The sequence below is a fragment of the Sparus aurata genome, chromosome 22 (genome assembly GCF_900880675.1).
Source record: "Sparus aurata chromosome 22, fSpaAur1.1, whole genome shotgun sequence".
Classification (NCBI taxonomy): domain Eukaryota; kingdom Metazoa; phylum Chordata; class Actinopteri; order Spariformes; family Sparidae; genus Sparus; species Sparus aurata.
The window spans coordinates 12,093,529-12,111,197 of NC_044208.1; the positions used below are offsets into that span (position 1 = coordinate 12,093,529).

A 17,669-nucleotide genomic window follows, 5' to 3' on the forward strand; every position below is an offset into this window, starting at 1 on the left:
TTTAATTGTTTTTTTATGCCACTGCCCATGTTCTCTTAGGAAACAACATTTTCTGTAAACTTAATCAAACAAACATGAAGCCACAAATAATTTGTTTAATACACCCTACACTAACTCTGCACAAAACAGTAGACAACATTGAATTTCCCTATGCTATTCAGTCCTGATGAAAGCATCAATCAGCCTACGCCCCCACATTTACTAAATTTTGCTCTGCAGCATCACAACATTAAAGCTGCACTCAATGATCTCTGAGATGAAACCCAAATCCTCAAACCTCCAGTCTGGTGTTATTCCTAAACCCGAGCACTTGAATGCTCCTCTTCTAGGCAGAGGGGCTTACAAGCAGCCCTTTAAGGTGACAATATGGGGTTTGAGGGACCACAGTATGGAGAAAGTGTGCTACTCCTTGGCAGCATTAGTGCTGGTGGGAATTGAGGAGGTGAGAGCAGCGGGAACAGCGGTTTATCACCGGTGTCAATCGGTTAATAATTTACTGTCTGCAGATGAAAAGTCACAGCATTTCTGGACCAGCATTGGCGCGAGGGCTGATGACTTACTCAATATTATTTATGAGTATGATAGCATGATAAATAATCTCTGCTTTTTTATGCAAACTATTACCTTGTAGGGTACTTGCAATACACAATGAGCCCTACATGATTATAACTATTGCAGACAATATCTAAATCTCACTTTTTTCAAGACCAATTTAGACCTTGAAATAATTAATGATGAACATGTATACCCAGACTTAATGTATCATAAGGTCGTTATGGCTCACTGACACCTAGGAACACACGATTAAAGCCTTTAACATCCTGGTAAATGAGTAAATTATTACATGTATAGTTGTACCTGTACTATACTTATGGATTGTCTGTTTGTGAGAAATGCAGCAACTCCAGACATCCCAGCAACTAAAGTAAAGGATGAAATTGTGGTATAAAGTTTTTAACATATTTCAATCCATTCTATTCTTCAAGACACAAACATTAGGCGTCTACCTTCTTTAAACCCACGTCATAACTTTAAAGACAAGAGACATATAGTGACATTTAGGGTGTAACAATTTTGACTTCTACATCAATGTTTTAGTTGTGTAAAAATAGCCAGTTTTCGGTGTTGTTGTCAGGCCCCTGCTGTCCTTGACAAACTCTCACAAGTCGACAAACTGTCACTAGCTAGAGCTTGATCTGTTCTGCAGACACACTAACAACAGACGAGGAAAATTGCTGAGTGTTATTGTGCTGATTTGATGTCAGCACATTTTTGCAGGGCCTCAACAGACAGGGAGGAAACACTTAAAAGTGTAATATGTAAGATAGTTGATTGTTGAGTCTTACTCCTAGGTCATCAAATACTGACCCAGCCTGACCTACCAACCCAAAGTGTCAGTATTCGACAATCAGGGAAACCCAAATCAAAACCCCCCAAAAAACCAGACTGTTATTGAGAATGTTATGGTTGTGAATCTCATACTGTCTGAGGAGAACTTGAGTTAAATCTCAGTCTCTTCCCTTGCATATTTTGGACATTAAGACGCTGTGTACATTCATATTTTGTACTTTATAGAAGCTAAAAAAGGACCTGAAAACGTCAGTATTTGACAACCTGGGAATGACATTCAACAATCAACTGTCGTTTTCCCACCTTTAACTAAGAAATTAGAATTTTGTCTGATATCTGAGCAGTCACACCCTTGAACATTAAGGCAGATAACACAGATGATCACAAGAAACAGTCTTTTTATTCACGTTTCATTTCTTACATTGTTCAAGTACAAAGTTAAAATGCCTTTTTAATTAGTTCATATTCATACAAGAGTAAAATAATAATAGTGCCTTTTCATTACTACGACAAACTTAAATACAGTCATTGTAAAGACAAACTCGATTTATACTCCTAACAATATATTTTTCTTATTTTCAGATAAAATTTTAGCACCTTTTGAAACACCACCAGGTCCTCCTTTTCCTAAAAGCTCATCTTTCATTTAGTCCATGAGATGAGTGTCTGAATGCGCCACAGCATTGTATCTTTAGGTGTTTGTGTTTGTGTATGTGTGTGTCTGTGTCTCTGTGTCGGAGCGTCGTCCGCTCTGCGTGTTCATAATTGCAGTGTTTTGTGTGCATGTGTTAATAAGTGTGTCAGTGTTGAACACAACGCGTCACTCAGACTGAAAGCTGTCGATAGGCGAACAGAAACATCATCACCGTGTCACCCGTCATTTCAAAACGTCAACTCCATTCCTCTCGCTTATGTCCCACTGCACTCTCAAACAGAGACATGTTGAAATAACACCGCTCGACAACAACAGGCTGACCTCCTGACCAGCGGTTTCCAATGTTTTTGGCTTCTGAGCCTTTAAAATCAAACCAGTTGTCAAACTTCTTATCTCTTATATCTCTCAGTTCGACATCTTGGGATGGTCAGTTGGTGGCCGCTAAAAGCGTGAATAAAAGGGCCTCTGTAGAGTCGATGTTTTGTTTGTCTCTTCTCGCCACTACAGAAACATTCCGGGCTCCGTGGAAGAGCTGCTTCCTCTGTGGATATAAAGCTCTCATTCTAAGGTAATGAAAGCACAAAGATTCTTAGATTCAGGTGATTAAACACTAATGAAAACACAATTGTGAATATAGTATTACAAATTATGAGTATTTCTGCTGATAAATCATCAACATTTTTTGTATCTTTTACATAACAACAGTGGCTTTTATGGCTTCTTAAAGTAAAGCAATGCTTTACTGCCGATGCAGTTTGTGCAACCAAAGATTGATATTTGCTGGTTGTAATTTTCTCCTTAAGGGGATTTTAGAGGCCACAACGAGGTCAGATTATATTTCACCGAAACAAAACAGTGGCTCAACAATTTTCCGTGACAGATTTGTCTCTTCCTCCCTTTAATCTCGGCGTGAACAATCACAGTTATGTAACAATCGCTACAGAATCTTTTTGGTTTCAGAGTCTTCTGGGGTAGTAAACTAAAAATCTCTGAGTTTTGGATTGACATTTGACATAAACATATATTTTTTTGCCAGTTTTTTAGACAAAACGATTAACCAAGAAAACAGTCGTTACATGCAACCTTAAAGCTTCTTTTGGTAAGAAAGTCGATTTTCGAGTCCTATTCCCAACTTGTCAATTACTGTCTGCCGTCCCGACCTACGATCCCAAAGTACTATAATCTTACCAACAGGAGCTTTAAATTAAACAGTCTTAATATTTTACAAGAAAGTTTAATTTTGTGTTGCAGACTTTTCTATTTTCTGTGTCTTGATGATCCTGTGGTCAGGAGGTCCTGATCAAAACTTAGGGAGCCACTAAGTTTGGATTTCACTTCGACCTTGTCACTACTTCACCCTGCCTCATCCGCCACTTTTATACTTGGTGTTATGTCAACCCGCTCTTGTTTGAAAGTGTCCTTTTAGCTCGTCGGCTTAACAATTTCTTCTGGCATCCTTGGGTACAATAGAACAAGTCACTATACTAACTGTAATATATGCTTTCTCTAGCCTCTCTCTCTCCCCTATAGGCTGAGACTGAACTGAACTGAGCACCAACCTGGAACAGTACACACACACAATAACAGATTATTATTGTAATTATTATTACCATTATTATTATGATCATTACTCCCTAATCTAACATGGAATCGGAGATTACACAGACTGACTGACATGCAGCACCTGGGGGTCAAGGGAGTGGGGTGGGGGGGGGGGGGGGTTTGGGAGCACCAAACGACGAGGGGTGATGATGTCACACCCAGCAGCGCCGTGGGAGGCCTGATGGCAACAGGCGGCCGGCAAAAACACAGTGTGTATGCACATGTGTGTGTTGATGTTTTGTAGCGAAAGGAGTTCAGAGAAGCACTGTTTCCAGCAAGTGTGTTTGTAACCTATGCGTGTATGTGTGTGTTTGTTTGCATGTGTGTGTTTGTAACCTGCAAGAACACTGTAAAAAAGAGCAGAGTTTAAAAAGCACCTGAAGGTTGGTTGTATAAACGGAGCGTAAACATGATGGAAAAAAAATTGAACCTGCTGGTTAATTGTTGGTTTTGTTGTTGCTGTTTGTGCATGTGTGTCTATGTGTGTGTGTGTGTGTGTGTGTGTGTGTGTGTGTGTATCGACTGCATGTGTCCAGTTGTTCGCTGGTATCTGAGGAAGGTCAGCGGATCGGAAGGCTTCCTGGAAAATTTGGTCGTTTGAGGACCGAAAGCACCAGACTGAATGAGTTGTTTTCTCAAAAGACAGCCCTGTCTAAATAAAACATCAGTCTGTTGGGACGTTCACACAAACTGTATGTGTGTGTATGATCGTTTTGGAAACATTTTATTTGATTTTACTTGGTTAAAGTTATTCAAGGTCACAGCGCAGCTGAGTTGATCCCAGCATGCATTGGGTGAAAGGCAGAAGAAGCACCCAAGACAGGAGGTACGATTGTTGGTATCGTTATTTATACAGGGCGATCTGTCTCAGTCGTAGGAAGTATAAACCAGCATAGTGTCTACAGATTAAAGGACTGGTTTCAGTGAATGTTGCTGCAGTAACTGATGGACATTTTGGATCCCTATGGAGCAAAGTATGAGCATTAACTGCAAGTTGTAACGGCTGGTGGACTTTTTCACCAGATGTGAAATGGCAACACTGGAGCTGACACACAAGAGAAGCTGTGTATTATCTGGAAGGGATCAGGTCTAATCCCCGGCTGACTTTCTTTCATTTTAAATGCTGCCGTGAGCAAGACACGAAACTCCTCATGAGTTTCATGTTTTAGTTTCATGTGTCTCAGAGGCAGTGCTGCTCTGGAGGTACAAATAATCTCACTGGAGGAATTAAAACCTGTTGCAAGTGTGCAACAATATTATATTGTTAATAATAATTAATAACCATGATATGAGACTGAATATTGTCCTTGATTTTGGATATCATTATATGGTGATATGACATAAGTGTTGTCTTTTCCTGGTTTTAAAGGCTGCATTACAGTAAAGTGATTAAAAAAACAAAACAATAAAATAAAGGGTGTTTATTTGATTATACAAAATTAAGTTGCAATATTAAATCCCTTTACAGGGGGCATATTATGAAAAACCCACTTTTCAGTGCTTGTGAACAAACATTCTTGTATCTACCAACCCACCAATTGTGAAATCAAACATCTCAGTCAGTTTCTGTGGGCTCGTTCAGATTATGGCCTCATTTTAATTACACTGCCCCACTCCGAGTATTTCCAGCAATGGCTTTAGAGCTACCTGTACAATCGACCACTAGTGCTAGCATTATGTCAGCTGCTCTGTTGTTAGTTGCACAGTTTAAACAAGGGACCACGGCATTTCAGCATTTGAAAGCGTAGAACAGCAGCATATTTTAACAAGACGAGGGCCAGTACGAAGCTAAAAGGTAAGAGCTGCTCTGTTGTTGGCTGCAAGAATCGACACAAATATCTTCATCTAATGCCAGCTGAGGATGTCACGACCCAGTGGTTTAACTTTATTTTTGCTGGAAATATAAAGAAAAACTCAAACTATGACAACAATTGGAAGGTATCAGAGAATCACTCACTGCCTAAGCTTTAGTGACAGAGCATGACACATCCCACACAATGAAAGCTGCTCTCATGATGGGTACAAACAAACTGAGCCACACCAAAGTTACCAAGCTACATAGAAAGATGACATCATATCATCATGTCAAAGTACACCTGTTGTGAAGTACACCAACATAGTGACCACTGGAGGCTTAAAATAGTGTTGCTGTTCACTGCCAGCTTAATAAAATAATTCCACTAAGGAGGCCAATGTTTGGTACAGTATATGACATCTAACTATAATCATTCAAGTGACAGACAATACAATTCCACTTTTGCATCATTACGATGAACATCACAGTCATTTGAGCAACAGTTTACAGTAGTCCATGCAATACAAGAGCACTTTTACGAATGTGAGTATTGCATGAGGAAATAAATCCATTCTTAAAAAGGCTACTAGTGTACAGTATATCACAGCATATTCACCAAAGCATTAGCTAAACTTATTGTACAATCATTGTCTAAAATATTGCAAAAGCCACCAGGAAATAATCCAAACAGTATAGGTTTTTTTAAAAGCACACAAAAGGATTGTTGTCTGGAAACCTATAAGTGGATGTAGGCCATGACAATGTGGAGGCATGCAGTGATTTTTCTATATTTTTCATATATATTTAGATTTTTTTTTCAAATCCAGTGACAGCTTACACTCACTCGGTGGAACACAAAGAATTGTTTTCCCCTAATGAGTGTTTCCTTGTAATGCAGTGTCTGTATTCTGTTTTGTTCGCCCACTAGAAGGCGCTTTAAACACTGAAGATGTAAACCGTTGCAAGGCTTTTCATCATGATCTTGTCCTCTGACTTTACTAAAGACGTTCAAAAAGAGGCCTTTTGTCTTATATCCTAATACAAATTAGTCTTGTTTTAAAAGATTTTGATTTCTTTTAATCTATCTACCTTTTGTTAATCTATTCTTTTTGTAGCTGAGACTTTCTTGATTTTCGAGTATTAACAATAAATACTAACAACTTCATTAATGGGAGCTGATGGGGATTCTGTAAACAGAGTTGGGTAATTAGAGAATACATGAGATTGGGATTACAAAATCAGATTGCAAAAAAATAAGAAAATGCAATCACCCCAGATTTCATTTGAAAAAAAGTATTAGATTATAAGAGTTTAGTTGCATTGTCAAGGATTACTTGATTACTTTTTGATAATGTCCTTAAAATATGGCTACTTTTTTATTTGATGTAATCAAATTGAAATACTAACCATGTAAAATGCATTTTATTGCCTTGAAAATGGTTTGAGATGTTTTATAAAAAACAATTACTAAGATTGAACTAAATGTTTTTTGAAGACTTGAGAAAGAAATGGGATATCATTCTGATTTTAGCATGTAACTATGCTGTTGGGAAAGTAGGAACAGAGGTAGCAAAGAAAACAAAGAAAAGAATAAGAAAAAATTAGAAACCTATGTTGAGTTTGAGTTTAAGAGGTTTCATTCATCAATTCTTTACACGCAGCCATATTTCAGCCAAAAGTCATCTTAATCAGAGGCAGATAAAGACCTTTCGTTGGTGTTATTTTTCCAGCCCACTGAGGTCCAACTCAACAACTAAAAACACTTGTACCTCCAAAGCAGCTTTTACAATGTGATTTAACTGTAGTAACATTAAAAATGTCTTCATGTGAATCTGTCTAAATCTTGTTGCCTTGTGTTTCCTTTTGAACGCTCCCTTTGCACACTCTTGCTCTGTCTGACAAAAAAAAAAAACTAGATCTTAAGAATTCACCTCTCTTACCTGGTGTTGCCTCCACCCGTCTGTAAGCATTTGGTTTGACTCTTTTAGGGACACAAAACTGTAGCGACTGAAACAACCAGAGACGGTTCAGTCTCCGAGAGCACCAAAAACTTTAAAAGTGTTGTATTAAAGTGGCACCATTTGGACTGCCTGACCAGCACCGTGAGCGTTAACTGGTGTGTGTGTGTGTGTGTGTGTGTGTATGTGTGTGTGTTTGTATATTTGTGTTCATTGCACTGTAATACACCGTCAGCACTTTCACTATGCATGAATACAGTTAAGTGTTAGAGGGATTCGTTGGTGTGTTGATGTATTCAGAGTTATTAAAAACAGAAAGTCTGGGCATCTTTGTCGTTTTTGCGCCCCCTGGAGGTTTGGAACTCCAGCTGCTATGACACAGTAAAGCCAGAAGACACCAGTTTCAAGGTCGGACAGGAAGTTTGTGTGTGAACAAATACAGTACAGAGATCCTGCACCAGTGTGTGTGTGTGTGTGTGTGTGTGTGTATGTGTGTGTGTGTGTGGGTGGGTGTGTGTGTGTGTGTATATGTGAGTGTAAATCAGCAAGGTAGCACCAGGGGGACTAAGGTCAGCCAGTGGTCTACACGGGATCTAGGGAAGCAGTCCTTTACAGCATGTGTGTGTTTATGTGTGTATGTCCGGTCATCTGTGTCATCCAACCTTCATGTACTAACTGTATACTGTTGTAATGTGTGAGTATGTGTGTGTGTGAGACAGAGAGAGAGAGAGTTGGTGGTGTGTGTGACTAGTTGCAGGCGAAGTACTCCTTGAGCGGGGCGAAGAGGTGCCTGATGACGGGGACGCTCCAGGAACGTCCAAGCAGCCTTTGCCTTGCCAGACGACTCATGTTGGACACGTCGGTGTAGTGGACAGGGAAACCAAACACCCTGGAGATATACAGGACATTTATCAGAATTTTAGAATCGCAATCGGAACCGGCTTTACTGACCGAATATGTGTACACAGACAGGAAATCTGACTCTTTCTTCATCACAGTCACACAGGAGTAGACGTAATAGCTGAACAAAATAAGGGAAAAGAGGAGACGGGACAGTGATGTACAAAGTATGTTGTAAAATTGGTGTACATGTAATACATCATATAAGACGCACAGATGAGAATTGGTGCCATTTATTCTACTTTGTAGATAAATTGTGCATGAAGTCAAGCTGAAACAACTACTCAATCAACAGCTGACTTAAAGGCAGTTAATCAGCAACTGTTATAATCAAGGGCTGACCAATGTGGCATTTTCAGGGCTGATACTCATTATCAGAAATCAAGGAGACTAAAAAATTGTAGTATGTAATAACAAGCAACAAGTGATGTAATACACCTAAGTACAATTTACTCAATCACTGTTTTCTTAAAGGGATATTCCAGTGTAAGTTTAATCCATGGTCTAACGCACCGTGAAACTGTGTTAGACTCCCTCTCGAGAGATCAAGTTAGCAGACCGCTAATTTACGGAGTTTTATCAACCTCAGAAACGACCACACGACAACAATACATTGCAGTAAATGGATCCAAATATAAACCGCCACCAAAAAGCCACAAATAATGCTCAGAACAGCACCAAACTTCAGCAACAGTACAAATAGGGTCTCAGCACATAGTCCGGGGCATCTAACCTCCGCTAGCTTAGCTGGATTTCTACTGATAAGCTGACAAAATTTACCACTCTTCTGCAGCAGCTTCCTGTTGACAGGAAGTCCCGACGAGTCGATTACCAAGTGCAGTATAGTTCCGTGGCTCATGGATGAAAATGTATGATTATGACTCCATGGAAAAGCAATCAAAGTTCATGTGTCTTACCTGCCAGTTTATAACAGTTATTATCGAGAGCGGACAGGGAAAAGAACGGAAGCCACGGAACTATACTGCACTCGGTAATCGTCGCGTCGGGACTTCCCCGACCCGGAAGCTGATGGAGGAGAGTTGAAATCTGTTTTTAGCTTCCCAATAGAAATCCAGCTAAACTAGCGGAGGTTAGATGCCCCGGACTATGTGCTGAGACCCTATTTGTACTGTTGCTGAAGTTTGGTGCTGTTCTGAGCATTATTTGTGGCTTTTTGGTGGCGGTTTATATTTGGATCCATTTACTGCAGTGTATTGTTGTCGTGCGGTCGTTTCTGAGGTTGATAAAACTCTGTAAATTAGCGGTCTGCTAACTTGATCTCTCGAGAGGGAGTCTAACACAGTTTCACGGTGATTTAGACCATGGATTAAATTTACACTGAAATATCCCTTTAAGTACAATTTTGAGGTTCTTTACTATTTAGTATTCCGTATTCTGCTGCTTTATTCTTCATCTCCACTACATTTATTTGATAAATTTAGTCACTAGTTACTCTGCAGATTCGGATTATTCAGTGTTAATAGGCTATTAATTGGGACGTGTTACCAGTCAGATTCAAAGTAGCACATTTTAAAATCATTTTATCAGCAATGTGACAGAAAAAATTACTGATAACGAACAGACAATGCTGAATATCAACCTAATAATTGTCCAGTGCTAATTATCATTTATATTTTGCGACAGTAGAATTGTGACAGGAATTCCTATTTTCTGATGTCTTATAGAGGTGTCTTATGAGTTGTTTCATAAATGAAGGGTTTGTAGAGGGACTGAGGTAGCACACACAGAAGTAGATCACACTGGAAAAACATATATATTACAAACTGTCACCTAATTAACAGGTGTAAATATACAGACATAACTAAGTACTACAATGTCATGCAAACAGAGTAGCTGTGGTAGATTAGAAACACAAATACCTTTCACAAAACAAGCCAGAACTACACTCAAATTCATCAGTTTCTTTTGTGATCATGCACACAAAGTCAAATTAGAGGGAAACACACACAAGAGCAGACACACACACACAAACACACACACACACACACACACACACACACAAACCACTGTACCTTTCCATCTCGGTACACCAAAGGATGTCCTCCTTGTTGTCCATGAAGACGGGGAAATGCTCGTCTTTCCCCTGCTTCACAGAGTTGGAGCGTGTCGTTATCGTACGCAACTTCTCAAACTGGAATTAACATCCAGAACCAAGCACACACACAAAAAAACACACAAACACAGACAGACACACACACACAAATCCTTATTTAATCCTACAGCTAGCCTCCTTTTTATACAGCAGCTTTCTATGATACAGTTGCAGTAAGACTAAAGTCATCATTTAAAGAGTTGACTGACTTTTTATCTTGTTTATAGAGCAAAAGTTTAACAGTAGATGCAGGAAAATGCAGTGAAAACGGACGTTAAAGACAGTACATTTCTGCAGATTTAGAAGGAAATGCCTCTGTTATAGTGTAAATCTATACTCAAAGGAGAAATAAATATTTCAGTCTTCCTATTTTCCAATTGACATACATCCCAGACATTAACTTTTAGATGCTGCATGCTCATCCGTTCATTATTTGACACCACTGACAGTAATCGTTGGCCAGTTTTTACTTTTCTATCCATCACATACTGTAGAAAGTAACATTAAATTCTTTCCACATTTGGCTTTATTTTCCAAACTTGTGTCCAACCCTCACCACTAATCATGAAGTAAGAAACCACATGATAATAAGCACACACATACAGACATACACACACTCACAGGGGTGGATACCTTGGCTGTACGTCCGTGCTCAAGGCACTCTTGTAGGTCAAGTTTGTCATTCGTCATGGGAGTCAAAGGTCTGTAATTAATAAAAGATGATATAAAAAGTTAGAACAATGAAGTAAACAGAGAGTGAGCTGATTGTCACAATGGTGTTTGAGTGTTTATTTCACCTGGACATGCCTGGCAGGTTTCCCCAGAAATAACGAGCGCGGTGGGCAGCAGAGACCTCCTTGGCATCAATCATCACTGGGTTACACTGAAGAGGAACAGCAGGGTCACTTTCTGTTTATCTTAATATGAACATCTATCTGAGAAAGAGACTCATACTGTGCCGTAGGTCTGTGCAAATCATACCTTATGTTACTGATGTAAAACCCTGCAAGTTTTCAAGTTGTTTAAGTTTGTCAAGATGTTTTTAGACAGTCAGCCTAAAGTGAGCAGCATCAAACCTGATAATTAAATGAATCAATGACTAAAATACATCGGGGCTGTACTGATTGTTGTTTAATTTAGCACTCGAAGCTTCTATTCTAGGTTTATGAATCAAGCTGTTGTCAAATTTCATGAAGTCATCAACCAAAAATCCTTAAACACAATCCTGAATTTGAATTAGGTAAGTCTTTTCTTTGGTTTGTAACTGCTTATGTAATTAAAATGGCGTTGAAGCAGAAATAGATTTTCTGTTATTTTGGTTGCACACAGTCAATGTAATTTATGCTGGCGTTAGATTGCTGCTATGCCAACCTGTTAATACAGGTGTGTGGCTCCCTTCATGTGTGGCAAGCATAGCATCAGCAATGCTATTTGTCTGCGGTGAAAAAGTTTTTTGAAAGGCTAGACACCAATAAACATGGATTAAACCTGATTACACGTGCTTACCGTTGTACATTTTGGAGCAATTTTGAAATCAATTTTTAATTATGGATTTTACAACTCAGTGTACTCAGAAATGTTTGCGTCACAAGAGTCAGGAACAATCCAACGCAGCCAGCCACCAATCTAATCCCACAAACAGTACTGTTAATTCTGCAACTGACAAAAAACCTGTGCAGCATTCAAATGTTGATTTTGAATTTGATTGTCAACTTTTAAATGCAGCTTTGAATCTTTAAACTATTCAGAACAACCCTAAAATACATTATACTACAGTGCTATCTTGTTATCTGTGTCGCTTGCTGTTTGTACTCTTGAGGTTGCTATAGAGATCATCTTAGGTAATTAAAGAAAACAATCTACTGTATAGTCAACACGTATTATAAAGTGGGTGGTTAATCTTTCCTGGCACAATGTTACATTTTCCCCTGCTTCAGTCCTCCCTCAGTGGATAAATGTATGTAAATGAATGGAATCTGTATTTATGTGTATGTGTTTTGGAACTATATTTGGCCCGTGTGTTTATGGTACCTCTAGAAAGCGGGAGATGTCCCGTTTGTCACTGACTCCCATAGCGACCACATTCTCAAACAACCAGAAGAACGGCCGATCGTCGCCCGGCTTTGGTCGAGCCTCATGCAGCAGGCGGTAAAACTCGAAAAACAACCGGCCAGTTCCCTCTGCGGGAGAAGAGATGAGACAATCTTCAGTGATGCTCAGCACTTCTGATCTTTAACATTCAAAGGGATATATTTCTTGTACTTCTAGTTAATAATTCTGTTCCAATTTTATTTTTGAACTCTTTACCGTAAAGGCCTTTTCTTGCAGGGTTGACTATGGAGAGGTCATTGCAGGGACTTCCTCCTATCACCAGGTCAAAGGGTCCCCACTCTTCGATCTAACAGTCACAAAACAGCGCAAGTTAACTTAAGCACCAGGAGGATGGGTTAGGGAGCAGTTTGGTGAAGAAATAAGTACAAATATTCTGCAAAGAGGAGTGTCACTTACATGTTTGTGTGTTACGTTGCGAACGTCGCCCACGTACATGATGCGGCCTTGGTGCCGAACCATGCCGACAGTGATCGAGTCTTCACACACCTCTGAGGCCACGTACTTGTCGACCTGGATGCCCAAATCCTTCAGCACCAACAGACCTGAGTGCGTGAACACATACTTATTTGTCATTACAGCTGTGTTGTAGTGACGGCCTAAACGTCTGTGAAAACCTTCACACCAATCCATCAAATGAGTGACGAGAACAAAATACCGGACCAACTGTGTACCTGTGGCAATGCCATCAAACAGAGAGAGAACTCTGATTGGTTTCCTCTTCTCTGCTGCCACTGGAGTATACAGCTTGGCTGGCTCCTAAAAGAGAGTTAAAAGAAAAAAGGGATATTGATGAGAACATGACAGAGCGCAGAGGGAACAGCAGCACATAATGCACCAGCTTCATTTACAATGATGAGCCGGTGTTTCTGGTGATTCTGGCTGAAAAGCATCAATAATTGAATGTGAACGTGGTCTGTTATGATGTCTTTTAGCTTCATGGATCATTTAAATGTGACAAGCCCCGGAGCAGAAGTCTCACTGAACACCAGACACTGATGTTTAACTGTGATGAATTTTTCTAGCAGGGTTAGAATTTGATATTAGACGGTCAACATATCAAATTTACTGCACCTAATTGACTTACAGTGTGTTGTCTGGACTGAGGTGGAATGATTGAGTTCGGATAGCTGTTACAGCGATCAGTGTTGATGTCATGGATAGTTGTAGAAGGAGTAGGGGTGTAGTTCAGTACAGAAGGACAGGTAGATAGAGAAGTTGTAGAGTCTGCAATGTGTCACCAGAGATGTGAGGTGGAGAATAATGGACAGACACATTAACACATTAATAAGATGACAGTTTCTAATCAATATTTCACTTGAATATTTCAATTTGACGCTACTTTATAAGTCTACTCTACTACATTTGGATGAAAATATTGGACATTTTACTTTGCTTAATTTATTTGACAGCTTCATTTAAACGATTCTTAAATCAACTAATAAATTAGCCTATATTACAGAAAGGTCTACCCAGCATTATATAAAGTAACTGAAATTAGCTCCACTTTTACCCGCTGAAACATTTAAATGATGACCACATTAATGCTGAACTAAGTATAATCCCATAACATCATATATATGATTCTGAAATGGGCCAATCTGCAATCTTTTTATCTGTTCTTACTTCCTCTGAAGTGATGCCGTCTATATGTCGCCCTGTAGTGATTTTATTCTTTTATTTATCTCTATTTTCGCATTGCTTTTCTTCTCTCTTTCTGATTCTGTGATTCTGTTCCTGTTTTGACTCATATTGTCCTTTTGTGCTTTTACATTTTCTGTTCCACGTTATTGTTTTAACTCAGCTTAGACTCAACTACCTTGTTTTTGGCTTGACTGTTGACTGTTTATTCTGTAATATTGCCTTCCTGAGTTTCCTGCTGTTGCTTGTTTGGCAAAGCACTTTGTAAACTCTGTTTTTAAAGGTGCTATATAAAAAATATATAATGAAAAAAATGCCTCTTGAGGTAAAAAAAGCAAAACATGTATTTCTGCCACCCTTTACCTCCCAAGTTTTCCCAATGAAATGAAATGGAAAACAAATGTAAGGTGTATAAAGTGGCCTGGGTGTTGAGGAGTTCAATGAGACTGAAAGAAACCTGAATGTCCCATGGCTGTTGTGAGGCCAGCCATTCTCTTGCACAAATAGCACTGAACACCTCCTTGATGCAGGAAGCCTAGCTGAACGTTGACTTTTAATAATCACTTTACAAGACTGCAGAATTCTAAAATCTTCCCTCACCCGGAAAAAAAAGACATGAAAGAAATCCAAACAAGCATAGACGAACTAGAGTTTCTGGTTGACGATCTGTTTGGATGAGGTCAGCAGAGTGTCAGAACAAGCTGGGTGTGCAATTCCCCACCTCTCTTAAGCATTCAGATAAGAGAGTCATTAAACTCTGATTGGCTAAAAGGGAGAATTCCCAAAACTGCTCTCATGCATTTACTGGGGGCTAGTCTCCACTCCCTGTACAACAGGTGATCTGACTTTTCTGCAATCAATCCAAATCAAGAGGAATTTTGACAGTCAGCTAAAAAGAAAGAAAGCACCAAACACTACGACTGCTACACTATAAATGTTGGTACTTCTATAGACAGTACTTTGATGCTTCAGTGTTTTTACTTAGGAATGATTCTGAACATAAGAGAGTATGTAGTAATGCTACTTCTACATACTTTATACAAAAGCTCTGAATACTTCCTCCACCACTGGAATTCCCTCTCTCTACCTGTTTGTCTTTTTAAACACAATTTTTTTCATATATTAGCGCATGTGGTGTCGAAAAAAATCTGAAAATGAGTTATAACTGCTCAAATTCACACAGACAAAGTCGCAATGTCTGCGAAAATTTAGCTTAATGACACACTGACTTTGACGTCATTTACTGTACATAGAAACAGGGAGGAAGAAAGTAAATGTTAAGTTGATGTCAAAAACAGATACGCCGTATAGATTTTATGCTGAAATGTAGTTTGCAATATGGTATTAAGTTGTCATGGTTAGTAGCTATCCAGATGTGTTAAAAAAGTTTGCTGTTGGCATCAATTCTGTCAAACAACAACAAGTCAGGTGAGGTATTATTTTAGTGGTTTAAAGGTGCACTTTGTCATTTTGAGGAAGACATCTTAATCAGAAAATGATCTTCACTGACGGATTTTTTTTTATGCCTAAATAAACTAAGTTCACAAACTCTCTTTGTTTTCACCACTGAATAAACTGAATAAACAAACATCAATTGTGATATATGAACAGTGTTGTCCTTAAAATTCTGAGTTTGAATTTCTTTCTCCAAAACTACATAGGCTTGTTGTTGTTTGACAGAACTGATGCCAACAGCAAACTTTTTTAACACATCTGGATAGCTACTAACCATGACAACTTAATACCATATTGCAAACTACATTTCAGCATAAAATCTATACGGCGTATCTGTTTTTGACATCACTGTGATATAACACAAATATTACTCTTATAATCATCGTCATTATTAATTCTGTATTATGTATGAACAGAAAAGAAACAAATGGAAACACTTACAAATTCTTGTTCATGGTTGTTGGCGAAGAAGTGCTGTAGTCTGCAGGGCCAGTCGTCCCGTCGTCGCAGTAACCCGTAGGTGCTCCGGGGGCCACACATGTAGCAGTTCCAGGGGTCTTCTTTTATGGCTGCCGCTGCTGAGCCGGCTCCTACCAACAGATCGACACACTCCACGCAGAAACACCTGCACACACACAAGTCTCATCTTAAGGTAACTTAAACATTATTCTTAGTTTTAGGTGATTATAAACTAATAAAAAAATAAAGTTTGAATCATTGTTATAATTCCGAATATTATACTGCATTTCTGCTGACAGACTGCCCTAAATTCTACAAACTGGACATTTAAGACAGCCTTTGGACGCATGGTATTTTTACACTGTGTTACTGTGGTCAGATCTGAATTCTCTGTCCACCAGTGCATGATTCCCAGTGTCTGCTGTGCTGAGCTGGTGCATGTTTGCACTGATTAGGACAGAGTCTGGATGCCAAAAATTAACTCTATATTCACATAAATAAATCTGCTCCACATGAGTTGGCTGACCCAGTCACCAATAAAATGAGCCATAAATCATGTTTGACATTTATGGGTAAATTGTTTCTGTTTATGTGAAATCCAAAACCTTGTTCTGGCCACAAAAAAGAAAGGACTGCTGCTTGCCAGTCCCCAAAAACTTGACGGTGTCTATATACAGTATTGTACTGACCTACAGCAGTTGTTGTTGCCGCACATGAGCACTTCCCTGCCTCCACAGCAGATGGTGCAGTAGGACTGGTAGCCGTCATCGTCATACTGATAGGCGCACTCCAGGAATGAATTCTGCCAGAGCACAGGACAGAATCAGGAGGAGGCACAGAGGGAGGCTGTCAAAGATTAAATCTGTTTTTCACGTTATATCTCATTATTGATATTCAACCAATGTTCACGATATTTTCACGGCTTTCAAAACAGTGAAAGTGCATTTGGTGTATTTAGCCTACTTGAGAAATGCAACTTCCACAGATATTTGTTGGACTAATTTGATGTTTGATAATTCACCAAGCTAAAATGTCAAACATACTCTGCTTCAAGTCTTCTCTCTGTTTGTATCTGTGTGTGAACTGAATATATTTGGACAGTTTGTTGAACAAATCGAGCAATCTGAAGGCATCTCCTCAGGCTCCGGGAAGTTTTGTTGGAGGTTTTTCACAGTTTTTTTTCATATCTTATACACAAAATGTCCAAGAATTCAAAAAACAATAATGAAATCTTTACAGCTGACACCTTGGAGGCCAATCTCACTTAGACACGTCGCTAGAAATGCGTCGCGAGCAAAACAATTGTGGGCCTAAATCTGTATTCAAAAGTGCTTGGTACATGTATTTAAATTCATCTATATATTGTGTGTTTGATTAATAAATGTTAAATGTTAAAATGTTAAGAAGAAAATGTTTCCTGAATACAAAATAACCAAACTGATGATGAACTGTGCAAATGAACACAATTTTGTAAAATGACCTCATGAAGTGATCATAATCCCCAATACCAACATTAGAGTATCGTTAAACCCACAGCGGGTTTCTTACTTTGCAACCCTGGCACATCGCTCCTACGAAGAGGGGATGCTCCAGAGAGACATTGAGGCTTCCGCAGGAGATGCAGATATCTGA

The 17,669-nt window shown here is 39.1% G+C and overlaps 1 protein-coding gene across 10 annotated transcripts in view; it reads right to left on the reverse strand.

Moving 5' to 3' along the window:
• Positions 1–1,731: 1,731 nt before the first annotated feature.
• The window catches only part of dnmt3aa (DNA (cytosine-5-)-methyltransferase 3 alpha a), a 65,128-nt gene continuing 49,190 nt past the window's right edge, over positions 1,732–17,669 (reverse strand). For 5 of the 10 annotated variants that reach the window (XM_030405582.1, XM_030405576.1, XM_030405573.1 and 2 more), the window contains 11 exons: positions 17,586–17,665; positions 16,727–16,839; positions 16,020–16,203; positions 13,157–13,241; positions 12,882–13,027; positions 12,681–12,771; positions 12,405–12,553; positions 11,171–11,256; positions 10,995–11,076; positions 10,294–10,412; positions 1,732–8,249 (listed from right to left, as the gene is read on the reverse strand). In XM_030405582.1, the coding sequence (XP_030261442.1) occupies positions 8,108–8,249; positions 10,294–10,412; positions 10,995–11,076; positions 11,171–11,256; positions 12,405–12,553; positions 12,681–12,771; positions 12,882–13,027; positions 13,157–13,241; positions 16,020–16,203; positions 16,727–16,839; positions 17,586–17,665 (1,277 nt within the window). In that variant the 3' untranslated portion in view covers positions 1,732–8,107. The remainder of the gene's footprint in view (positions 8,250–10,293; positions 10,413–10,994; positions 11,077–11,170; positions 11,257–12,404; positions 12,554–12,680; positions 12,772–12,881; positions 13,028–13,156; positions 13,242–16,019; positions 16,204–16,726; positions 16,840–17,585; positions 17,666–17,669) is intronic. The other 5 variants (XM_030405580.1, XM_030405579.1, XM_030405577.1 and 2 more) reach the window with 3 other exon arrangements.